Genomic DNA, 26746 nt, shown 5'->3' with positions numbered 1-26746 from the left:
TTTCTACATTGATCAGGACTGCATAGCCTCCTGAAGCCTTACACCAATTCTACTCATGGCTGTCTCCATTTATCCCTGACTGACTGCTTTGTGGTCTCATCAGGCAGAAGCATTCAGGCTGCGCTCAGACTTCTGTACTTAATGTAAAAAATTAGCACAATGTATGGAATGTATGGATTCATTTCTGTGTATATTCTAATATGTTTCTTCAACCATGGCTTCTGAAGACAAACAAAAATACTACTGATTTTTAGGTCAACTTTCTTATTAAAAAGTAAGGATTTAAAAATCAAACACTTGATATAGTTTCTGAAAATTCTTAATTACATTTAGCTTGATTTGAGGTTACTTATTTGTATTTAACATAAATAACTAAATGAAACCTGAACTTCCAAATAGCAAGTACATGAGAAGACATCCTCCTATATTAGGTGACCTCTCTAAAAATAAAAAATACCATAATCTTATTTCAGAAATTTTTTGCTTTCAAAAAATGGACTATGTTGCAAGAAAAAGACTGGAGGAAAACTTAAATATAATTTGGGACCAAATACATAAGTCAATATGGAAAGTTAGAAGGCATTTCATTTTTAAATGAATGATATTTTGCATTTATATAGCAGCTTATATATAAGTGCTTTACAACGATTACTCATTGACAGCCCATTCATCAATGTAAATAAACGGGGTTTACAATCTGTTAACAAATGTAAGCACTTTGAGGCAACCAGATACCCAAGAGAATCTATTTAGTAACAAATTCCTGGACTAGCAGATAGATGTGAGAAAAAAACATAAAGAGATCTGTCATGATATAACATATAAGAAGTTACTAATGTTAATGACTGATATTAAGATGTCAAGTGTTAGAAATTATTAAAAAATGGAAGGGTTTATATTAAGGAATAAGTAAAACAAATGAGGCATAAGTCAACAAATAGTCCAAAAGGTAAGGCTACCAATAACTTGTACATATATGAAAGATTAACTCTTTTAGATATGAAGAGAAACGGAAGGTATAATATAAATGTCAATCACATTGCTAGAATCTGATCCATAAGATATTCCAAAACAACAACAACAAATTAATGTAGTGCCTGATATTTTTTCTTTTGTAATTTATCCCAAAATACCTTACCAATACATTCATTTCTACCAGCAAACCAGATAGCAGGAAATAATGAAATTTTATGTATTTATGCTTACAAAACAGTCTCCAAATCTTTGGGCAAATTTAATTTCCTATAAAACAATGTGAAAACTCTTTTTTCTTCAAATAATTCTATCAGGTGCCTTAGGGAAGATATGCTTAGCACCTCTGCCAATGAATTTATGTCTTTGCAAAAAGAACACCTGTTAACCATTTTGTAGAGTAAATATGCAAGTTATTTGAACTGTACTTGGAAAACAACTGAAAACACAGATTAATACATCATAAAAAGATTAATTCCCTTTAAACAAAGACATTCTTATAAAGCATGGTAACACACAGGCACAATAAAGAATATAAATTGTATATAATTATTGGCAGAAAATCTAATTCATTACAAAGCCTACACCTTTGAGGAAGAGGACATTTTCATACAAAGAAAAGTATTACACTATTATACAACATTTTTAATTGGACATGTACAAATTTTTGGCACATTAAAAAGAACTGAAAGGACTACAAAATAAGAACCAAAGAAAGTAAAACAAAGTTACAGGAGAGAGAAAAAGTCCTCAGAATGAGAAACACTAAGTATTGACATAGAAGAGAAACAAAAAATAAGCTGGCTGAGCTTCCTGAAATGTTGTGTGTAACAGAAGTATGCTGTGGGTGCATGTGTCTGTACTGCTGTGTTTGAGCAGCAGTACTTTTCTACCTTGCTGCAGCCGGCTGCACATGGCCTGGGTACGATCTTCTGCTGCTGGTCGCTTGCCTCTGCCTTGCCAGAAACGACTGCCCTGAGCCTGTGCTTGCCAGTCTATCTTCAGCTGCCTTTTTATGCAGAGTCATTCCCTGCAACATTAAAACAACAACAACAAAAAAGAATCAATAAAAACAAGTGGAATCTACTTTCACAAAAGAAAATTTCAACATGTAGAATTTGTTACATTGCATCATACAGCACAATTAGGAATATTAATTCTACTTACTATAGATTAAAATCTCATAGAGGCATTTTAGTTCCCACAATTAGGTACAAATTTTCTTTGGAAAAATTCAGGCTTAAATGTCTGATTTTACAACAAACAAAACAGCAGATAATAGAGACAGACATTACTCACACTCAATCATACTTCCTTTCAAATTAAATGTAGAAAGTGATTTTCCAAGGAAGAGAGCACGATTGGTAGCAGTAGATTCACTCCAGGGATAGAAATCACAGGTTTTTCTCATTTAGAATAAGAAACACAAAAGCTTGTGTTGTTTCTTAAGGTGGAAACCACACTAGGTAATGTACATACCACCATGCTGTTTTTCTTCACTTCAAGCCAGACCTGAATTCTCAAACAAATTAAAAAACTTCCTGACAGTCCACAACAGAGGGCCCAACCAAGAGGAGGGGGTCTTTCTTGAAGACAGGAGGATCACCAAACAGTTTAGAAGGGAGAGAAGGCAACTGCTGAACTCAGAGCACCTTAAAAGAAGGGAAGAAACCTCCAGGGCATCCCTGACTGCGGAGGAATGACAAGAATATAATAATGACACTATTTACAAAAGGCAGAAGTCTATAAGTAGATCAGGAAAAAAGCAATTTTTTGGTACTCATTTAACCAGACGATGAAGAATCCTAGCCAGAGAAACATTAAGAACTGAGAGATGGCCAGGGTTTAACACTCTGGGAGGCTACGGTGGGAAGATCACTTGAGGCTAGAAGCTCAAGACCAGCCTTAGCAAATAGCAAGATATTCTCTCTCTAAAATAATAAAAAATTTAGCTGTGCATGATAGCATGCCCATAGTCCCAGCTACTTGGAAGACTGAGGTCAGAGGATCACTTGAGCTCAGGAATTTGAGGCTGCAGTGAGCTGTGATTATACCACTGCACTGCAGCATGGGAACACTGAGAGATCTTGCCTCAAAAACAGTAACAACAACAACAAAAGAACTGAGAGCTGTTGTTTAATCTCAACAATGACTGAATGCAAGTAAACAGCTGGGCATAACTGAAAGCAGGCAGCAAGGAAGAAAAAAACCAATCAAGAGGCAAAAGGGGAGCCAGGTGGAAAAGACAAACTACAGGATGCAATGAACTACGTGCAGAAGACAGAAAACTGGAAGATACATCACTAGCTAGTTTCTAGGGAAAACACAGGTTCTGACTTTGCATTTTTTCTTTTTTCATTTTTTTTAGATAGAGTCTTGCCACTAGCTGCCCGGGCTGGTCTTGAACTCCTGGGCTCAAGAGATCCTTCCATCTTGGCCTCCAAAAGTGCTGGGATTGGAGGTGTGAGCCACTGCGCCCAAACTCAGCTTTGCATTTTTAATACAATTTCAGTCTATCCTATCAACCCCAAAACACGATATTTTCCAAATGACAAACATCTAAAACACATTTTTAAACTCAACTTGAAATCAGAGCATTTCAAGTTTTGAATAAATTGACAAATATTTATTGGTAATCTTTAACTTATAAATTTGGCTACATATATTAAAATTTATATTTTATTTAAATATTCTAATTTTTTCACTTTCACATTTCAAACAGTTTATTAAATTCTTCACACAGGTTAAAGACCTCAGTACAGGGCATTCTCTGAGCTACTTAATACCTCTTCCCACCACTCATCATTTCTATTTTCATTTAAGTATGAGATGCAGAACTTTCTGAATGTAAGCATGATGGTTTACTTATCTGAATATAAGTTCAGGGAGTCTATTTGGCATTATTCCTTCACTCTCTGAAGAGTTAAAAATTAGAAACTTTTTTTTTTTTTTTTTAATTTTTTGAGACGGAGTCTCACTCTGGCACCAGGCTGAAGTTCAGTGGCGAGATCTCGGCTCATTGCAACCTCCATCTCCTGGGTTCAAGCAATTCTCCTGCCTCAGCCTCCCCAGTAGCTGGGATTACTATAGGCACATGCCACCACGCCCAGATTTTTTATTTTTTAGTAGAGATGGGGTTTCAAAATGTTGGCCACGATGGTCTCAATCTCTTGACCTCGTGATCTGCCCGTTTCAGCCTCCCAAAGTGCTGAGATTATAGGCATGAGCCACCGAGCCCAGCCAGGACTATTCTTTAGAACCACTTCACAGAATAAATCAATCTGGTTCTGTAAGAAACACAGTATGAATCAGTGAAGAATATGAATTATTGGGCTGGGCACAGTGGCTCACAGGTGTGTTAGCAGGTATCTGTAATCCCAGCACTTTGGGAGGCTGAGGTGGGTGGATCATGAGGTCAGCCTGGCCAATGTGGTGAAACTCTGTCTCTACTAAAAATACAAAAATTAGCCAGATGCAGTGGTACATGCCTGTAATCCCAGCTATGTGGGAGGCTGAGGCAGAGAACTGCTTGAATCCAGGAGGCAGAGGTTGCAGTGAACCGAGATTGCACCACTGTACTCAAGCCTGGGCGACAGAGTGAAACTTCATCTCAAAAAAAAAAAATTATTAATAAGGCCTGAAATGCAGAGGTCCAAGATTGCTAACACTAAGCTTCTGGGAGGACAGGGAAGAGACAGGATAGTTTAAAAGTCAGGAGTAATTCCCAGAGAATTTCCTCAAATAAAATAGTTTTATTTTTTTCTATTTTTTGAATTTTAATTTTCAAGAAATCCATATTTGTTTGTTTTCTGAGACGGAGTCTCACTCTGTTATCAAGGCTGGAGTGCAAGTGATACCATCTCGGCTCACTGTAACCTCTGCCTCCCAGGTTCAGGAGATTCTCCTGCCTCAGCCTCCAGAGTTGCTGGGATTACAGATACCTGCAAAGACACCTGGTTAATTTTTGTATTTACAGGTATGAGCCACTACACCTGGCCTCTGTTTATCAAAAATAGTATTCTAGGGCCGGGTGCGGTGGCTCACACCTATAATCCCAGCACTTTGGGAGGCTGAGGCAGGTGGATCACGAGGTCAAGAGATCGAGACCATCCTGGTCAACACGGTGAAACCCCGTCTCTACTAAAAATACAAAAATTAGCTGGGCATGGTGGCGCATGCCTGTAGTCCCAGCTACTCGGGAGGCTGAGGCAGGAGAATTGCTTGAACCCAGGAGGCGGAGGTTGCGGTGAGCTGAGATTGTGCCATTGCACTCCAGTCTGGGTAACAACAGCGAAACTCCATCTCAAAAAAAAAAAAAAAAAAAAAAAAAAGTATTCTAACTCTGATATAATTTCCTTTTTGGTTTTTAAATTGCAGTAAAATCTTAGATACGTAGTTTTATTTCTTTGAGACAGAGTCTCACTCTGTCGCCCAGGCTGGAGTAGAGAGGTGCAATTTTTGCTCACTGCAACCTCTGCCTCCTGGGTTCAAGCAATTCTTGTGCCTCAGCCTCCTGAGTAGCTGGGACTACAGGTGTGTGCCACCATGACTGACTAATTTCTGTATTTTTACAGAGGTGAAAGACCTCAGTCTATTTTGACACAGGTTAAATACCTCAGTCTATTGCAAGGGCATTCTCTGAGCTATTTATTACCTCTTCCCAGCATTCGCCATTTCCCTCAACCATCACTTCCATCAACCCCTCCTTCCCGAGTTCAAGTGATTCTCCTGACTCGTCCTCCCAAGTAGCTGTATTTTTAGTTGAGATGGGGTATTACTATGTTGGCCAGACTGGTCTTAAACTCCTGACCTCAGGTAATCTGCCTGCCTCGACCTCCCAAAGTGCTGAGATTATAGGCATTAGACACTGCACCCGGCCATAGATACGCCATTTTGACCAAGGCAAATATAGATGTGAAAATAATATATAATGAAATTTATGAATTTTTGATGGAGATTAAATCACAGTGTTCAGAGGCCAGAGACATTAACCTTTAAGAGGCAATATTAATTATAACTGTAAAATAAAAACAATGGTACTGTACTATAATAGAGCTACAGGGTCACAGCGGGATGTTAAAAGGAATCTGGGGCCAAGTGCGGTAGCTCACACTTGTAATCCCAGTACTTCAGGAGGCTGACGCAGGCAAATCACAAGGTCAGGAGTTTGAGACCAGCCTGACAAATATGGTGAACCCGTCTCTACTAAAAATACAAAAATCAGAAGGCATGATGGCAGGTGACTATACTCCCAGCTACTCGGGAGGCTGAGGCAGAGAATCACTTGAACCCAGGAAGCAGAGGTTGCAGTTAGCTGAGATCATGCCACTGCACTCCAGCCTGGGTGACAAGGCAAGATTCCGTCTCAAAAAAATATAAAAATAAAAACATAAAAGGAATCTGTTCCCATTTCTTCATTTCTTGTCTCAGATAACTTTTTTTGGGGGGGAGAGAGAGTCTTGCTCTGTCACCCAGGCTGGAGTACAACGGTGCTATCTTGGCTCACTACAACCTCCCCTTCCCAAGTTCAAGCAATTATCCTGACTCAGCCTCCCGAGTACCTGGGACTACAGGCACGTGGCACCAAACCTGGCTAATTTTTGTATTTTTAGTAGAGGTGGGGTTTCACCATGTTGTCCAGGCTGGTCTCTCCTCCTGACCTCATGATCCACCCGCCTGGCCTCCCAAAGTGCTGGGATTACAGGTGTGAGCCACCACACTCGGCTAACTAACATTTTTTAAAAGGCAGAAGTGGTCTTATTGAAAAGAACAAAAAACAAAAGGAAGACAGAAAGTCTTGGGAAAATACTGAAAGAAGTGCAGCACTCTTTAAAATCCCTAACTATTCACATCCCAACCAGGATGCTAATGAGCATTAGTTTTTTGTGTTGGGATATTCAATTTCAAAACCTCCAGTTCAGGGTCTGACAATGTGAACATTTTCCAAACCCCATGAGATAAACTACCCTCAATCAAAGTTCCATTCTGCAAAGACACTAAAATAATCTCACAAAACAAAAACTATTGCATCTGTTTAGATGGTATTAGTGTCCTTTCCCTTATAATAAAGTCTCTGAGGGACAGAAATTAGACTGACATTTATCTTTCTATCCTCTAGAAATAATGATGTGTTCAAAATGCTCTAACCCTGTTTACGGTGGTTCTCATATCAGCTTTTCAGTTCAGAAATAGCATTAAGATTCTGTTAGTGTATGTTAGGATAGCAATTACTTTCAGATTCATTTGGTAGAATGACTTCTACAGTAAAGGCAATATTAAGTATTACATATTCATTAAACTTTTCATTATTCTCCAAAGTACTATGTTCTTACCATATTATACCAGGCACTAACAATGTATTTTTCTTCCATCTCTCTTTGACTCTTTGTTTTCTCATATTCTTTCTAAAGAAACAAAAGCACATGTAAATATGTAAAGATATAAAATAACTCAATATAAACAAAATACTTAACAATTAATTGTTAAAACCCATGGATACAACTGTAAAATATAATAAGGCTCCCAGGACATTAAAATCAAAATGCAATTATTTTATTATACAGTATAATAAACTACCTCTAATGAGTGAAATAGTCGGTCTCGTTCCTGGAGCTGATTTTTAAGAGCTTGTATTTCTGGTGCTGCTCCTTGATTCTGTTTAGGATCTAAAGTACGAATAACCTGCAAAAAATAACAGAAAAATTTTAAAAGTCTCAAACTTAAAGAATGTAACATTTGATAAAAGAATTAGTATTTTTTTAAATGAAAGGATAAACTTACAAAAAATCAAAGGTTATCTTACAAGGGTATTTTAAAAAGTAAATGTGGCCTGGAGTGGTGGCTCATGCCTGTAATCCTAGCACTTTGGGAGGCTGAGGCAGGTGGATCACTTGAGCTCAGGAGTTTGAGACCAGCCTCGACAACATAGTGAGACCGTCTCTACAAAAAATACTTAAAAATTAGCTGGGTATGATGGTGCACCCATATAGTTCCAGCTACTCAGAAGGCTGAGGCAGGAGGATCCCCTGAGCCTGGGAGGTCAAGGCTGCAGTGAGCTGAGATTACATCACTGTGCTCCAGACTGGGCAACAGAGCAAGACTCTGTCTCAAAAATAATTTAAAAAGTAAATGTATGAAATAGTATTAACTGTAACTTTAAATAAAATTTTCTGGGGTATATAATATTTGTACAAACATAAAACTTTTTACTTATATAAAGATCCAATTATAAAAAGTAATTCTGGATTAAAATTAATAAATGCAGTTATGTACCATATAATGATGTTTCAGTCAACAATGAACCATATATATGATGACCATCATATTGTAAAGGAGCTGAAAAATTCCTACCACATAAATACCATTGTGTAGCCAGCTCCTTACACTATTCAGTACAGTAATGTGATGCACACGTTTTCAGCTAGAAACAATACTCCATATCATATAGTCTAGTTGTGTACTAAGCTATATAGCATCCAGGTTTGCAAAAGTACACTCTACAATGTTTTCACAATGACAAAATTGCCTAAGAATGCATTTCTCAGAACGTGTCCCTGTTGTTAAATGACTTGTGTCTGTACAGCAGACATTACTGACAGTAGTCTACTCTTTTCCTTTCCCTCTAATCTAGTCTGCTAGCCTTCTGCCTCTAATCAGGTATGTACTTTGGGGAGAGGGTCCTGACTAGTGTAAGCCTATCGCTGTGCCTATCTCTTCCTCCGCTGGCAATCCAGTTTGGCATGGACATTGGATGTGATTATTCTGGCTGGCCAACTAGAGGACTGCTGGGATAGGTATTTTAACTTCACTCAATATTTTTATTTAGTTTTATTTTAAAAGATAGGGCCTTGCTCTGTCATCCTGGATGGAGTGCAGTGCTGTGATCATAGCCCACTGCAGCCTTGAACCACTGGGCTCAAGTGACTTTCCTGCCCCAGCTTCCTGAACAGCTAGGGTTATAGTTGCATGCCACCATGACCAGCTAATTTTTTTTTTAAGATGGAAATTTGTTCTTGTTTCCCAGGCAGGAATGCAATGGCACCATCTCAGCTTACCACAACCTCCATCTCCTGGGTTCAAGTGATTTTCCTGAGATTACAGGCATGTGCCACCACACCTAACTAATTTTGTATTTTTAGTAGAGACACGGTTTCTCCATCTTGGTCAGGCTGGTCTTGACCTCCTGACCTTGGATGATCAGCCCGCCTCAGCTTCCCAAAGTGCTGGGATTACAGGTGTGAGCCACTGTGCCTGGCCATGACCAGCTAATTTTTAAAAACATTTTCTTTGTAGAGATGGAGTCTGGGTATGTTGCCCAGACTAACCTCAAACTTGAAAGGGTAGAATAAAAACCCATTTATCTTTAACCTAGAGTCACCAATTGCTTCATTGCTGTATTTAATTTCTCTCGACACACACACACACACACACACACACACACACACACGGTTACTTATTTGGGAGACTATTTTTTAAAGTCTCCCAAATAAGTTATTCAGATCTCATAACATATAACCTTTAAATACTTAAGCACGAATCTCCTTAGATTAAGGATATTAACCTACATAATCACAAACCATCATCATCTGTAAGAAAACTGACCCCCTTAACCCCCAATCTAGGACTCAGAGGTGAATACATTGATTTGGCAATTAGCAGAGGGTGGGGGTCCTCTTTTCAATGGGTCCCTGTGCTCTCCCACACTCCACAGTCTGTTGGTCTGTTCTTGTTTTCATGACAGTGACTTCTATTCTAAATTCTGGATTTACCTGATGGTTTTTTGAACATGTTATTTAGCTTGTTCCAATAAACCTCATTTTGCCTGTGAACTGGAACTAGAAGGTTACTTAAATTCAGGTTAACTATTATTTATAATGATACTCCATCAGGAGGCACAGTGTATCAGTTGTTCCATCATTAATTAGTGTTGTTAATTTTGTTGACTAGTAAGGTGGCAAGTGCCACTCATTTCCCACACAAAGTACATTTTCCTCTTGGTAATTAGTAAGTAATCCATGGAATGACCTATTTTGACCGCTGCTTCTTGCTCAGGTTCTTTTTATTTGTTTAAAGATTTGTTCTTCTCCTGAGAGTTTTCTGCATGAGAAGTTGCTGTAGTGTCAATCCATTATATTTGAGACTTCACTGAAATGTGATCAGAAGGTAATAAAGTGAGATGCCTCCAAAATTCATACTTACACTTTTGGCTTTCTCTAAGTATTTTTTATATCGTTCTTCCATTTGCTTCATTTCCTCTTCTTTCTTTCGTAAAGCTTCTTGTAATTCTTCAATTTTTAAGGCTGCAGATGAGATATAGTACTATATATATATAAACACATATTTAGATTATAACAAATATATATAAATTGTCATAATATTTATTTTAGATTACAACAATTTTAAAAATATTTTAATGACTAACAACAAATAGTTAACAGCTTTGAGAGACTGGTCTATTTTTATACATAATTTTCTTCTAAAAAAATTCAGATTTTTAATTTTTTTTGAGACGGAGTTTCGCTCTTGTTACCCAGGCTGCAGTGCAATGGCGCAATCTCAGCTCACTGCAACCTCTGCCTCAGCCTCCCGAGTAGCTGGGATTACAGGCACACGCCACCATGCCCAGCTAATTTTTTTTATATTTTTAGTAGAGATGGGGTTTCACCATGTTGACCAGGATGGTCTCGATCTCTTGACCTCGTGATCCACCCGCCTCGGCCTCCCAAAGTGCTGGGATTACAGGCTTGAGCCACCGCACCCGGCCATTTTTTTTACAAAAAGCTTTTCTTATAAATAAATAAAAACTCCAGTAGGGATAAACAAAATGTGATACATATATACATTATAATATTATTCACCCTTAATTATGATACATGCTATGACATGGAGACACTACCTTAAGTGAAATAAACCAGATACAAAAGGACAAACATTATATAATTCTACTCATATGAGTGACCTAGAATAGTCAAATTCACAGAGACAGAAAATGGAATAGCAGTTATTAAGGGGTGGGAAGAGGGAGGAAGGGAGAGTCATTGTTTAATGGATAAGAAATTCTGTTTGAGATGATAAAGTTTTGTAGATGGTTAACAGTGACAGTTGCACAACAATGTCAATGACCTTAATGTCGCTGGACTATACATGAAAAATGGCTTAAAATGGTGTGTTCTGGCCGGGCATGGTGCTCACACCTGTTATCCCAGCACTTTGGGAGGCCAAGGCAGGTGGATCATCTAAGGTCAGGAGTTCAAGACCAGCCAGGCCAACATGGTGAAACCCGTCTCTACTACAAATAAAAAAAATTAGCTGGGCAGGTTGGCTCATGCCTGTAGTCCCAGCTACTAGGGGGAGTTAGATGGGAGGACAGCTTGAACATGGGAGGTCAGGCTGCAGTGAGCTATGATCATGCCATTTACTTCAGTCTGGGCAACACATCCAGACCCTGCCTCAAAAATAAATAAATAAAATTATGTAAACTCACTATCACTATGGCAGTATACAGCAAGCCTATTTAAAAACTATCCTAATTAAGAAAACTCACAGCTGTTGTTAAATCTTGGCTCGAGATCTTCAATAATGGCTCTTTTCTTCTGTAGTTCATTATTGGCTTCATGCAGCTTCTCTCTGTAAACAAATAGGTAAATGTCACCTACTACTATTTCTCTAATTTTTTCCACTTCAAAGATTTAGGTTTTTTATACTTGGATTACACTCGCATTGCATGTGTAATGAAATTAACTGCATGCAAGTAATATGAAACAAATATGAAAAGACAAAACATGAATTTAATATACTTAAAAAATAAGTAAAAAATAAAGACAAAAAAAATTTCTTTTTGTTTGAAAAAGTAGTCATTTGTTTTATATAGACCTACATAAAGAGAGGGTATAGATTTTTTTCTAGGAATAAGAATACTTAAAATAACTTTGTAAAGGTTTTACCAAGCAAAATCTTGTTGCAAAAAATGAAGTTCTAAAAATAAGAATTAACAAATAGAACACTACATATCAATAAAAAGAAATAAACAAATGATATATGCAACCACATGAATAGATGTCATAGAATGTTGAACAAAGGAAGTCAAAGGGGTAACCATGTATGATTCCATAATGAATGGAAGGTGATAAAGACCAGCAGTGTGGCTAGTTTTGGGGTCAATCTACTGGGAGGAAGAATATAGAATCCTGGTCGGTTGCTATGTTGATCTGGGTCAACTATATATGTACGTTTGGGAGGCCTTGGCAGTGGATCACTTGAGGTCAGAAGTTTCAGACCAGCCTGGCCCCAATGGCAAAACACAATCTCTGCTAAAAATACAAAAATTAGCCATGCATGGTGGCAGGTGCCTGTAACCCAGCTACATGGGAGGGAGAATTGCTTGAACCTGGGAGGCGGAGGTTACAGTGAGCCAAGATCACGCCACTGCACTCCAGCCTGGGTGACAGAGTGAGACTCTGCCTCAAAAAAAAAAAAAAAAAAAAAAAACTAGGAACTTAGGACATGTATTTTATGTGTCATATTCCAATATAAATGCATTTAAATAATTAATTGAAAGTGAGATATTTTTCCCCGGCATTGGTATAGTATGCGTACTTCTCCCTTTATCATAGTTAATACGGTACTATGTAACATAACTAGGAAAGGTGGCTGCAAAAATGCGAAGATATAGAAAACCACTAATTAAAAAAATAGAGCACTTTGTTATGTCTATTTCTGATCTTTTCTATGCATAATGCTTAAATAAATCTTTCTCAATATTTTTTGAGGATGTGACATTGTGTGCATATGTGACCTACGACAAAGAACATATACAATATAACATTTTAAAGAATAATAAGGCTGGGTAAGGTGGCTCATGCCTGTAATTTGAGCACTTTTGGAGGCCGAGGTAGGTGGATCATGAGGTCAGGAGATTGAGATCATTCTGGCTAACACAGTGAAATCCCGTCTCCACCAAAAATACAAAAAATTAGCCTGGCATGGTGGCACGCGCCTGTAGCCCAGCTACTCGGGAGGCTGAGGCTGGAGAATCGCTTGAACCCAGGAGGCGGAGGTTGTAGTGAGCCAAGATTGCGTCACTGCATTCCAGCCTGGGCAACAGAGTGAGACTATGGCTCAAAAAACAAAAAATAATAATAAAACTCAGCCCAATGAATCACTACCATGTTAAAAAACAAAACAAAACAAAACAAAAAAACAGAAATTGGCTGGCCACAGTGTTTCACACCTGTAATCCTAGCACTTTGGAAGGCCGAGGTGGGTGGACTGCCTGAGCTCAGGAGTTCAAAACCAGCCTGGGCAACATGGGGAAACCCCATCTCTACTAAAATACAAAAAATTAGTTGGGCATGGTGGTACATGCCTGTAGTCCCAGGTACTGGAGAGGCTGAGGTGGGAGAATTGCTTGAACCTGGGAGGCAGAGTTTGCAGTGAGCCAAGATGGTAACACTCTACTCCAGGCTGGGTGACAGAATGAGACTGTCTCAAAAAAATAAAAAAAAAAAAAAATTTAAATTAAAATAAATAGAAATCATACCCAAAACTTAGAAATCACATGTGTCTCTATATTCTTCCCAGAGGTAACCAAAGTCCAGAATTTGAATCATTCTCATGATTTTCATGATGGTTTTATTGCCTTTATGCTGTTCCTAAACAATATCTTGCTTAATTTTGTGAAATTTAAGTTTTATACATTCACCATGTATTATTCTGATTTGCATTTTTCGCTAAACACTATGTCCTTGAGATTCATCTGTGTTGATGTATTAGCCATGGTTTATTTCACATTGCCCCTATTGTTTGGTATTCTATTGTTTGAATATACCTCATTCTATCACGTTCCAATTGGTGAACATTTGCATATTATTTTTACTTTTCTGTGATTACAACGTTCTTCCATACTTTCTTCTATATGCCTCCTGCTATGCACAGACAATATTTGTAGGAATCTAGGATACATATAGTAGAACTGAGAGGTCACATAATATGTGGCATATTCAGGTTTACTAAGCAGACTGATGTATACTCCTACCAGCAGCAGATGAGAATTACCATTGTTTAACACCTTCAGCAATACTCAGTACATCGGATTTCTAAATGTTAACAATTTGATGTGTAAAATGGTCTCACTGTAGTTTATTTTTTTTAGACAGAGTCTCACTTTGTCACTCAGGCTGGAGTGCGGTGGTGTATTCTCAACTCATTGTAGCCTCTGCCTCCTGGGTTCAAGTGATTTACTTGCTTCAGCCTCCCAAGTAGCTGGGATTACAGGCATGTACCAACACACCCAGCTAATTTTTGTACTTTTAGTAGAGATGAGGTTTCACCATGTTGGACAGGCTAGTATTGAACTCCTGATCTTGAGTGAACCACCTACCCCGGCCTCCCAAAGTGCTGGGATTACAGGCATGAGCCACCGTGCCTGGCTTTTTTTTTTTTTTTTGAGACAGTCTGGCTCTGTTGCTCAGGTTGGAGTGCAGTGGTGTGATCTTGGCTCACTGCAAACTCTGCCTGCCTCAGCCTCCCAAGTAGCTGGCATTCCAGGCACATGCCACCATGCCCCATTAATTTTTGTCTTTTTAGTAGTGACAGGGTTTCGCCATGTTGGTCAGGCTGGTCTCCTGACCTCAAGTAATTTGCCCTTCAGGGCCTCCCAAAGTGCGGTAATTATAGGCATGAGCCACCATATCTAGCCCATTGTAGTTTTAAATATGCATGAGACTGGCGTATTTTGAGATATCTGTGGCCTCTGTGGTTGGCTAAATTGTGTCTCCTAAAAAGACAAATTGAAGTTTTAATTCCTAGGATATGTCAATGTGTCACTATTTGGAAATTGGGTGTTTGTAGATGTAATTAGTTAAGATGAGGGCACAGTGGGATCAGGGAAGGCCCTAAATCCAATGACTGGCATCCTTATAAGAAGGTCACATGAGACACAGACCAACAGAGAGAAGAATGACATGTGAAGGTAGACAAAGAGACTGGAGTGATCTGTCTACAACCCAAGAACACCAGGACTGCTGGCGGTTACCAGCAGCAACAAGGAGCACAGAGCAGATTGTCCCTCCAAAACTCTAGAAGGAACCAGCCTGCTGCCACCCTGGTTCTTCTTCTAGACTCCAGAACTATGAGAGAATAAAGTTATGTTGCCATAAGCCATTTAGTATGTGGTAATTTGATATGGCAGCTACAGGAACTAATAGGTTCCATCTTAACTAATAAATCCTTTCCGATGAAGATTTTTCACCCTGTAAATGACTGAACACAGAATAATGGGTAGATGGTAGTTTTATGAAATGACTATTTTTTGCCATAAAGGAATGATAATTTTTTTTAAAAGGATAGAATTCAGTACTAAATTCTCATTGCAGGTAATCTCACAAAAGGCAAAAAAGTAACATTTTCAGTTCTAGTACACTAAGACTCTGCCCACTGCTAGAATTGCTAGCAAATCTGTCACCAGGAGTAGCTTGTGTCTCCCACATTTACCATTTAAAAAACAAAAACTGGGTAGCATGAGGCAAACTGCCAGAGAAGAGAATTTCTTTCCCATCCTAGTAGAAAAAATCCAGATTATCTTTGTGGTACTCAGGATGTCTGGTTTAGCACAGTGTAATGTTGTAACACTTTAACAGGCTATTCATGGTCACTAATTCAATGCTTTCAAGCAGTTTTGCTAGAAAACGATGAGGAGGATTAAAGTTGTTACTGGGTACAAGAAAAATTATGAAACATTTCTTAATTGTCAACCTCAGCTATAGATAAAGAGAAATGAAGATTTCTTCTTCATGAAAAAACAAATGTGAATATTTTAAAATTCATCTCATTGGGTGCAGTGGCTCATGCCTGTAATCCCAGCATTTTGGGAGGCCGAAGCGGACAGATCACCTGAGGTTGGAAGTTCAAGACCAGCCTCACCAACATGGAGAAACCCCATTTCTACTAAAAATACAAAATTGAACGGATGTAGTAGTGCATGCCTGTAATCCCAGCTACTCAGGAGGCTGACGAAGCAGAATTGCTTGAACCAGGGAGGTGGAGGTTGCGGTGAGCTGAGATCGTGCCACTGCACTCCAGCTTGGGCAACAAAAGTGAAACTCTGTCTCAAAAATGAATAAATAAATAAAAATAAAATATTAAAATTTACTTCATCTTTTAGATCAAAAAGTCCTTGTTTGTAATTCAAGGAAATATTTAAAAATCTACTGAAAAGCTTTTATAGACTTTTAAAATTTTACTCAAAAAGGAAAATTAGATTGGGTGTGGTGGCATGTACTTGCAATCCCAACTACTCAGAAGTCTAAGGCAGGAGGATTGCTTGAGGCCAGGAGTTCAAGTCCAGCCTGGGCAACATAGTGAGACCCTCTCTCTTAAATTTTTTTTTTTTTTGAGACGGAGTCTCGCTTTTGCCCAGGCTGGAGTGCAGTGGTGTGATCTCGGCTCACTGCAACCTTTGCCTCCCGGGTTCAAGCCATTCTCTTGCCTCAGACTTCTGAGTAACTGGGATTACAAGCGTCCACCACTAAGCCTGGCTAATTTTTGTATTTTTAGTAGAGATGAGGATTCCCTGTGTTGGCCAGGCTGGTCTCAAACTCCTGACTTGAACTCCTGACTTCATGATCCACCCGCCTTGGCCTCCCAAAGAGCTGGGATTACAGGCGTTAGCCACTGCACCCGGTGGGAAAAAATTTTTTTTAAACAAAGAGAGTAAGCTGGCAATACTTTAGAGCTGGCAAGCTATAGCCCATGGGCTAAAACCAGTCTGCTACCTGTTGGTATCTATAGTTTTACTGGAACATGGTCACATCCGTTAGTTTACATATTGTCTATGGCTGTTTTAAAGCTACAACTGTAGAGCTAAGTGGCTATGACAGAGACCAGCTTTTAAATCCTAAAGTAATTAATATTTGACCCTTTATAGAAAGAAGTGTCTGACCCATGATCTAGAGTGTCTCAAACTCCTAACTATGACTGTAAATACTATCACAAAGACAGAAAACCCTGAAGTCTCATTTGAGAAAGCAGTTCTAAAGCAGTCATTATTCTGACCTGAGAACCTTGGGTGGAAATGACCCTTCAGACTCTATTAATATGCATTATAATTTTTTATTTCTTCAAGGACCACCTGTGCCACCACCTAGACACTCCGTATCTACCTAACACAAAGCATGTGTATTCTACCGTAGAAGAATCAGCCTCAACAGCTTTTATACTTACAGATGTTCTTCAAGCTTCTTTTTTAGAAGGACTGACTAAAAATGAAAAACAAAACTAGTTTATTACCTCAAATTTTAACTAAAATAGTATTTTTTAAGTTAAAAGTACAATAGTCAATTTTTTGAGCAAGCTCTCAGTAATTTGTTTGGTCAAAGAGCTCAAAACACAAAATGTACCCCAGTTTAAATCTCTTTATAAAGGAAGAGAGCAGCCCCTAAGCGATGACAATCAGTATAAAATACCCGCAGCCTGGATACATAAATTCTCTACTTATAGTCAGACAAATGAATAAAATAGGAATTAAAAAGCCACTTAATTATAGACCTAATATTCCTGGATATGGCAGGCAGACAGGACCATAGTAATAATAAACTTCCCTTTAGACACTTATCTGCTATACTGTTTTTCTTGAGTCATAATAAAGTATTGGGTCCATTTCTATAAATATATCTGACTTAATTAGTGACTTATGAAAATACACAGGTTACAAATAATTTTTGCAATAGTTGGGAATGTTTAGAATGGCAAATGCACAGCCTTTAATATGTTGGAGAATGCAGCTTTCACTGGGTAAAAAAAAAGTCTCCTGAAAAGCAGGAGATCAAAATTGACCTAAAAATAAACAACATTCTCTATAAGACCACTAAACTTCATAATTAAACACTTATTGAGTACATACTATTAATAAATTTTATGAAATATTTCATATTGAGATAAATGGTTATATAATTAATTCAGCCAAAATCCAATTAACGTAGGCTTATAAAACAAATTGTCCAATAAATCAACACCAGCAACGAGGGAAAAGGAACCCTCACACTAAGTTCTTTTGATGATGATTACCATAATTTTTTATTCATTTCCATTTTAACACAGTTCTGTAATACTTCAAATTCACTTCTTTCCTCAATATGTTAACTACAGTTACATCAGTAGATCCACATGTCCTCTATCACTGCTACCCAAATACACAAAAACATAACCCTATTAACTTTATTTTATAAAAAATTAAAAAAAAAAATAAAGATGGGGGGGTCTCACTTTGTTGCCCAGGCTGGTCTTGAACTTGTGGGCTTCAGTGATCATCCCACCTTGACCTCCCAAAGTCCTGGGATTACAGGCGTGAGCCACTGCACCTGGCCAACTCTATTAACTTTCAATTATTGCTCATTTCTTCTTTAGCAGAGGGCAAAATATTAATACTTTTTAGAAAGTTCAATTCTGTACTTAAGTTTTCATTAGACTAGCAGAACTTTAACTCTGAGATGATATATAATAAAATAGTCAAATGGGTGGTTAATAAGCCAAACAATGCTCTAAATCATTTCATAAACTCTATTATATGTAAATCTCACAGCCTGTGTAGTAATAGCCCATCTTACAGTTGAGGAAGGGCAGGCTGGAGAACATTTAGTAGCTTTCAAGTGGCAGATCAAAAACCCAGGTCTGCCAGCCTCCAGAGCCCATGCATGGCCTTCACCTCCAGGCTTCCAATGTTGCAGTGCGTCTCCAAACTAAAGACTGTTACCACCAAAGCATGGGGCAGCAGGAGGGAAGACCGCATCCAGATAATTTATACGAATGAATAAATTATAATGGGATGGAACAGGAATGAGATGGGGAATAAAACCAAGAGCAGACTTCTCTTTGACTGACTCTTTAACGTTTTGATACCCTTTGAACATCTTAATTGTAAAGGCCCTAAACTTAAAAGGCAAGTAATCCAGATATTCATTTTGCACAAAACTACCTTAATTAAAAGTTTCCATACCATCAACTATGATGGCAGTCTAAATCTAAAAACTGCTCACTATATAAAAATGAAAAGGAAGCCATACTTACAATAGCCTTGAGCAGAATCCATGCCAAGAGACAGAGAGGACAAATTAGTATGAAGCAAACACAGCAGCCGAGAGAAGGAACGATTTAGTAATTCATGAACATGTAAAAGATATGCCCTTTTTTTTCCTGATACAGAGTTTCACTCTTGTCGCTCAGGCTGGAGCCTCCAAAATGTTGGCTCACTGCAACCTCCACCTCAGGGTTCAAGTGATTTTCCTGCCTCAGCCTCCTGAGTAGCTGGGATTACAGGCACCTGCCACCATACCCGAATTTTTTGTATTTTTCGTAGAGACAGGGTTTCGCCATGTTGGGCATGCTGGTCTCAAACCCCTGACCTCAGGTGATCTGTCCATTTCGGCCTCCCAAAGTGCTGAGATTACAGGTATAAGCCAGAGCGCCCATACAAGATATGCACTTTTTTAAAAGAAATGTACATTTTTCTTTTTTCTACAGTCTCCTCATCCTGTCTTGTTCTCTGAAGTTTTATATATTGTGGCTAGCTGAAATTATCCATACAGCTGGATATAACAATGTTTTTCTGCTTCCATGCTAAAAACAAATGACATAAAAATAATAATAAAAATGTTCAACCCCTTCTACTCTGACTTAAGATCTCATGAAAGAACTGTGCTTTTGATAACAGAAGCTGGCAGAAATTATGTTGTTCTTCTCCAGAGGGGACTACTTCCTTTGGCAGGTTGCTTTATGTGTTGCACATTCCCAAGATGCAACACTCTAGGTTAGAGAAAGAGAAAAGTAAGACAAAAACATAAAAAAAAAATTGCTGGCAAGAACCAGGTATCCTGTATTGCACTGTTTATTTTTCTAAGCCATTTGGAGGCACACTTTCAGCTATCTGAATCTTTTCTACATATAGAAAAGAGTTCAAGAGCAAAGTTCTGCTTAGTTTACAGCAAGACATCTGGACAGTCAATTAAATGGACTAATTTATGTAAATATTACTTGACAGGGTTGGCATCTCACTTCTGAAATACATTCTGTTAAAGTAATGGCCCACAGCATATTTAATTAGATTTGATAACCATAGTGATACCTAATCAAGCTATGCCAAATTATCTTTTGAAGAAAAATGCTTTTATTTATTTATGTTTTTATTTATTTATTTATGCTTTAACATAATAGAACCATGCACAATGGCCATTATAAGCTGATTCTAATATTTTGCCATTTTTACTTCCTATGTACCACATGCCCTTCCTCCCCTCCCATAACAAATCAGTAAAAGTCTACTATGAATTTGAGAGACCAGAATGGATTTTACATTTATCTCAGTTTAAAGGACCTAGTGATTTCACTGAATTAAGAAATGTTGCCCACTTTAGTTTATCTGTAAGATACTTAATTAGACTTAACAATATTTTAATACACTAATGGTAGGTAGTTTGGTTTCACCTCTTCGTGATTTAGCATTTTGGATAAAAACATGTTTTAAATTTTAATAAGGGCATAAGGAAGTTTAAATGTTGGTGATAATTTTACAAATCAGAAATCAATCTGGGAATCTAAGAAGGTATGCCAACTTATTAAGGGATGAGCTAACATTACACATGTTAGAATGAAGGGCATATTGCCAATATACAAGAGATGATGTCTGGAGAAACTCATTAAACTAGGCCAGGGCTGAGCTTTTTGTATCTAATATTCACAAGTTTTAAGTAACATATTGAACTCCTTTTCTTTGGTTCTTTCTGTTTTTATACCCTCTTATGTGAATAAAGCTGAACAGAATTGGCTACATCTATAATTTGGAAGTTAATCCTCCAAAATGACTCTATTAATAGAAACAAATATTTATGCTCAAATGCCAGAATATAGCAAACTACATTGGTAACAGGAAAAAAGCAAAACAGCTGATTGAAGCAAAGACTGATCACCAAAATTTAGTTTTTTCTCCTCTTTATACTATTTTTGAACATTCTAAGTCTTAGTTCTGTTGTTTACTATTGATTAAATATAAAGGATTTGCAAAATATGACTTACTTAAACTTTTGACAGAGACTGATGACTGTACTACCCAAGCACTGTGATAGAAGGTTAACATGCAGGTGTGAAGAAAGGTAGTCCTTGGCTAATATATTTACCCTATTCTAATCAGAGTGTGCAGAGCTGTGACAGAGACACAGTGTGCTGGGGGATGTAAAAAAAGGGCCAGTGTTGGGGAAGTGAACGAGTGAGAGGGATTCAGAAATATAGAGATAATGCAATTCTAGGGACGGCATTATTTTCTTAAACATCACTTTTACATTAAAAATTTCTACTTGAACATTACAAATTTCCACTAGCAATTTTTTTTTGACCAAAGGGGAAAAACCCTACACTTCACCTTTGAATACTGAGTTGAGGACATTTAAAATATAAAGCCTCAATTAATTCCTCAGTTGGTAACTACAAATAAACTTCTAATTCCCAGCAGAGTGTGAATCTGAAGAAACAATAAAGTATCTGGTCCTTTTTATAAGAAATGTTAGTATAAAGGAAAACACTGTTTCTTTTCTATAACCAATATAATACTAAATTATTTTGATAGAAAATATCAAATAAAAAATAAAAGTTATTTCTCAACATTGTGAAACTGATGGACTATGACTGGTGCATATTAAAACTTACATCTTCTGCTTTTGAGCCTTGATCCTGTAAAGATTTTTGCAATTCTTCAACTTGTGACTGTACTTCCAGAAGTCTTTGATTCACTAGCCTAGAAATGAAATGTACATTAATTTTCCAAGTGGTGACTTATGTATGCCTTTTTTCCTTAGGTTGTCATATTAGTTAGAAAGTATAATTAGCAAAATAAAGTATCATGTTATAGCAGTAGTAGCACAGTAGTGGCCTAATGTCATGAGTAGCAGCTTATTTTTCTTATTATTTTTGGTACTGCTTGAAATTTCAAATGATTTTCAACACAGTGTTTGGGTGGGCACATATTTTAGAACCAATGTACTTAGGCATATTTATTTCTCTGAAGTTCACCTTAATACATGTTTATGAAGACTATGTGTCAAAGACTGCTCAGCACTAGTATTAAAAGATCTCTGCACCCAGGCAGGGCATGGTGGCTCATGCCTGTAATCCTAGCACTTTGGGAGGCCAAGGTGGACAGATTGCTTGAGCTCAGGAGTTTGAGACCAGCCTGGGCAACATGGTGAAACCCCATCTCTACCAAAAATATAAAAATTAGCCAGGCATGATGGTGAGCACCTGTAAATCCCAGCTACTTGTGGGGCTGAGGTAGAAGGATTGCTTGAGCCCAGGAGGTTGAGGCTGAAGTGAGCTGTGTTCATCCTACTGCACTCCAGTCTTGGCAACAGAGTGAGACCCTGCCTCACACACACACACACAAAAAGATCCCTGTACTCACAGAATTAAAGTCTCAGAGGGAGGCAAAAGTGTAAAAAAAAAAAAAAAATACAATCAGATAAAAACTTCAAAGTAGTACACAGATACATACAAAAATAATAGATGGTCAAAGAAACAATAACTCTCTGGAGGATTTAAAATATGCTGAACTTGAAATGAGACTAAAACAATAAATAAAACACCTGTCGATTAAGGGCAGAAAGGAGATTAAAGACAGAGGTCAGTATGTCCAAAGTATGCAGAAAAATGAGAGGATGCAGTGAATTTAGGAATGGTATGGAGGCAAGTATGTTATAAGAGGAAGAATGGTTACAGAGAAATGGGGGGGAAAAGGAGATCAGCTCAGCCCTGTATAGAATGCAAAGTGTTTGCTGGGATTATCCTGTAATCAGTAAGCCTCAAGTCAGGCTGAAACTGGAGTAACTCAGACAACCTTCAATAATGCTGATTTCACGGCTTGACTTTGGTTTCTTTTTTTTTTCTTTTTTTTTGAGTTAGAGTCTCATTCTGTCACCCAGGCTGGAGTACAATGGCGTGATCTCGGCTCACTGCAACCTCTGCCTCCTGTGCTCAAGCGATTATTGTGCCTCAGCCTCCCAAGTAGCTGTAATTACAGATGAATACCACCATGCCTGGCTAATTTTTGTATTTTTAGTAGAGACAGGGTTTCACTATGTTGGTCAGGCTGGTCTCAAACTCCCAATCTCAGGTGATCCACCTGCCTCGGCCTCCCAAAGTGCTGGGATTACATGTGTGAGCCACTGTGCCCAGCCCACAGCTTGACTTTCATGAATTCTCTAGGTCACGATGCAACATTCAGGAGACCAACTTGCTTCCAAGGTCTTGGGTGATTTTGAAGGATTGGAAGAAGGGGAAAACACGGTCAGACAGATCATACAGGTATTATGTCAGACAGATTACTTTAGTTTTAAAATGGAAGATATTATTAAAAAGGTTCAAGAGCAGGCATGAAGATGAGAGGAAGCTATTATTACTAAATATGCCTGAAATAGGCACAGTGGAGGAACTATCTTGAGAAAAGGGAAAAGAATACAAGATTTTGGTATTCACTGAGGAAGGGAAGATAGGAACTGAATGAGGAAGAAACACAAGGATCTGATTTTACATTTGTTGAAAATGAAATGCATAGAAATCTGTCAAATAGCTAGATACCTCAATCTAAAGCAGAGAGAAACAGAGTTGAACATACAGATTTGGGAGCCATTTGGAGTTAACTGAGGCCACAAGCAAAGATGTCTAGGAAGAGTATGAAAAATAGTGTAAAAGACTAACAAAGATGGCCCATCAACCAAGGGGTGGAAACAGGAACCTCATCCTCAAAAATATCAGACAATGAGAGAGAATATAAGAGAAGGGTATTATTGAAATAAAAAATGTGAAGAAAGATGAACTGAATAACAACACTGAATATAGCAGAAAGATGAGAAAAAATAACGTCTTGAGTGTTGCTACTAGGTTGGCCATTTAAGAGATGACTGGTTATCTTAGTAAGAAATACTTCTGTGAAATGATAGTAGTAGAAGTCAGACTGCTCCAAATTAAAAACAAAACAAGGCAATGGCTGTTTAGAATCCAAACAGCCAAAATATTTAATAAGAATTTTTTTATTAAATATTTCTTAAATTATAAGAAATTATAGGTTTATAATTTAGAAAGGATCTCAGTAAAAGCTTAATTAAAACTATAATAACTTGTCACATCAAGGTAAAAAAATCTGAGTGGTTTTGAGTAATAAAAAAATAAATTATCTTAAAAATCCACATTCAATATGGGACACAGGTTCATAAACACACTACTAATAATACTGTAATACTGTTCAATCTTTCCAGAAAGCAAAATGGAAATTCAACTAAAAGATTATTTTAACTATCCATCTTAGTAATTTTTAAGATTATTTCATCAAACAACACTGTAAACCTATTAGGTGGAAGCCACTGTAAACATCATAAAACACAATCCAGTGTGCGCCAAGATGTTCTTTGGAATGGGTTAAAACAGCTAAATTCCCTCAATGGGAAATAGATGAGCAAAAGTAGCAATGTAACTGTTAAAGTATGAAGTATGTAAGCAGTACAACTATAAGAAAATACATATATTAAAAAGTACATCTATAAAATACTCAAAAAAATTGAAATAATATCAAACATATTCTCTAAACAAAATAAAACCAGAAATCAGTAACAAAATAAACTGTGGAAACTATACAAACACATGGAAATTAAACAATATGTTCCTGAACGACCAGTAGGTCAATGAAAAAATCAAGAAGGAAACAAAAATTTATTGAAACAAATAATAATGGAAACACAACATACCAAAACCTATGGGATAAAGCAAAAGCAGTACTGAGAGGGAAATTTAGGGTATAAGCACCTACATCAAAAAAAAAGAGAAAACTTTCAAATAACCTAATAATGCCACTTAAGAAGCTAGAAATGGGTCTCGGACTCAAGATGGCACGGTGAGAACAACCCAGGATTGAAGCTCTCGGTGAACTCACGGAGGGTGAGTCAGGGCCGCACTTCCAGACAGATCTTTGTTGCCCACAGAACGGGGAAATTCCCAGGTATAGGAAAGACACAGGACGCCAGTGCGGCAGTTTTGGCTGGTGCAGCTGGCGGCCGGCACGGCAGCGGCGCTCCACAGCGCTCCACACAAAGCGAACAGGTCCACTTGCCCTATTGAACCGGCAATCTGAGACTTGGGAGGGCAGATTGGCATATCCATCTGATTGAACAGGACTTGGACAGTGAGCCAGGCCAGGAGATTCCAGGGAAAAGGCGTTCGGGCCAGCGCAGTGGGACAAACAAAACGGCGATTCCAAACACTCCGGGTGGAGACTTTCACTGTGGGCACAGCTGAACCCAGGACAATGCAGCTCGGTGGGGGAGGGGTGTCCGCCATTACCAAGGCAATCCGCCCCTACTGAGGTACACTCCCATTGCTGACTCAGCCTGCCGTTGCCGAGGCAACCAGCCACAACAGAGAGACTCCGCCGCAGGGCGTAGCCTGTGGCAGCAGGGCGGAGACCGCAGCAGCAGGGCAGAGCCTGAAGCAAAACGGCGGACCTCACACCAGCAGGGCGGAGTCTCGGCAAGCAAATAGTGGCTAGACTGCCTCCTAGCTGGGCAGGACAGCGCAACGGACACTCATAAAGGAAGCCCCAACCCCACGAGACAGAGGATCTGAGAAAAAAAGGGTTTTTTTTTTTTACGAGTTCTGCTGCAGCAGATTTAAGCGTAGCAGCCTAACAGCCCTGAATGAACAACAGAGCTCACAGCTCAGCACTTGAGCTCCTATAAAGTACAGACTGTCTCCTGAAGCAGCTCCCTGACCCCTGTATATCCAAAATACCGACATTTGGCAGGCATCATTCTGGGACAAAGATAGCAGAAAAAGAAACTGGTAGCATCCCTCACTGTTCCGCAGCTGCTATAGGTGCACCCCAGACAAGCAGAGCCTGGAATGAACCTCAGCAGTCGTACAGTGGAAGGGCTAGGCTGGTAGAAGGAAAACCAAGTAACAGAAATACTTCATCATCAACAATCTGGGCGTCCACTCAGAGACCCAATCGAAAAGTCAGCAACTACTCAGACGACAGGTGGATAAATCCACAAAGATGGGAAGAAAACAGCGCAAAAAGGAGAAAAACACCCGAAACCAGAACACCTCGCCTCCTACAAAGGACCAAAACTCCTCCCCAGCAAGGGAACAAAGCTGGACGGAGAATGACTGTGACGAAATGACTGAATTAGACTTCAGAAGGTGGATAATGAGAAACTTTTGTGAGCTAAAAGAACATGTTTTAAATCAATGCAAAGAAACTAAGAACCTTAAAAAAAGATGTAAAAGATTTGAGGTAATGATAACAAGAATGGATAACTTAGAGAGGAATATGAACGAATTGAAGGAGCTAAAAAACACAACATGACAATTTCGCGAAGCATGCACAAGTTTTAACAGCCGAATTGACCAAGCAGAAGAAAGGATATCATTAGTTGAAGATCAACTCAATGAAATAAAACAAGAAACCAAGATTAGAGAAAAAAGCGCAAAAAGGAATGAACAAAGTCTCCAAGAAATGTGGGACTATGTGAAGAGACCTAACCTACATTTGATAGGCGTACCAGAATGTGACGAAGAGAATGAATCCAAGCTGGAAAATACTCTTCAGGATATTATCCAGGAGAATTTTCCCCACCTAGCAAGGCAGGCCAACACTCAAATCCAGGAAATACAGAGAACACCACAAAGATATTCCGCAAGGAGAGCAACCCCAAGACACATAATCATCAGATTCACCAGGGTTGAAATA

General features: G+C 38.4%; 1 protein-coding gene across 3 annotated transcripts in view; it reads right to left on the bottom strand.

The window, feature by feature from the left end:
* Nucleotides 1–247: 247 nt before the first annotated feature.
* The window catches only part of HOOK3 (hook microtubule tethering protein 3), a 132831-nt gene continuing 106332 nt past the window's right edge, over nucleotides 248–26746 (bottom strand). For 2 of the 3 annotated variants that reach the window (XM_035270455.3, XM_078347655.1), the window contains 7 exons: nucleotides 21661–21748; nucleotides 17191–17225; nucleotides 11516–11598; nucleotides 10171–10271; nucleotides 7549–7653; nucleotides 7305–7376; nucleotides 248–2002 (listed from right to left, as the gene is read on the bottom strand). In XM_035270455.3, the coding sequence (XP_035126346.1) occupies nucleotides 1862–2002; nucleotides 7305–7376; nucleotides 7549–7653; nucleotides 10171–10271; nucleotides 11516–11598; nucleotides 17191–17225; nucleotides 21661–21748 (625 nt within the window). In that variant the 3' untranslated portion in view covers nucleotides 248–1861. The remainder of the gene's footprint in view (nucleotides 2003–7304; nucleotides 7377–7548; nucleotides 7654–10170; nucleotides 10272–11515; nucleotides 11599–17190; nucleotides 17226–21660; nucleotides 21749–26746) is intronic. The other variant, XM_078347654.1, reaches the window with a different exon arrangement.

Source organism: Callithrix jacchus, chromosome 13 (assembly GCF_049354715.1).
Source record: "Callithrix jacchus isolate 240 chromosome 13, calJac240_pri, whole genome shotgun sequence".
NCBI lineage: Eukaryota > Metazoa > Chordata > Mammalia > Primates > Cebidae > Callithrix > Callithrix jacchus.
This window is presented reverse-complemented; position numbering and strand designations above follow the sequence as displayed.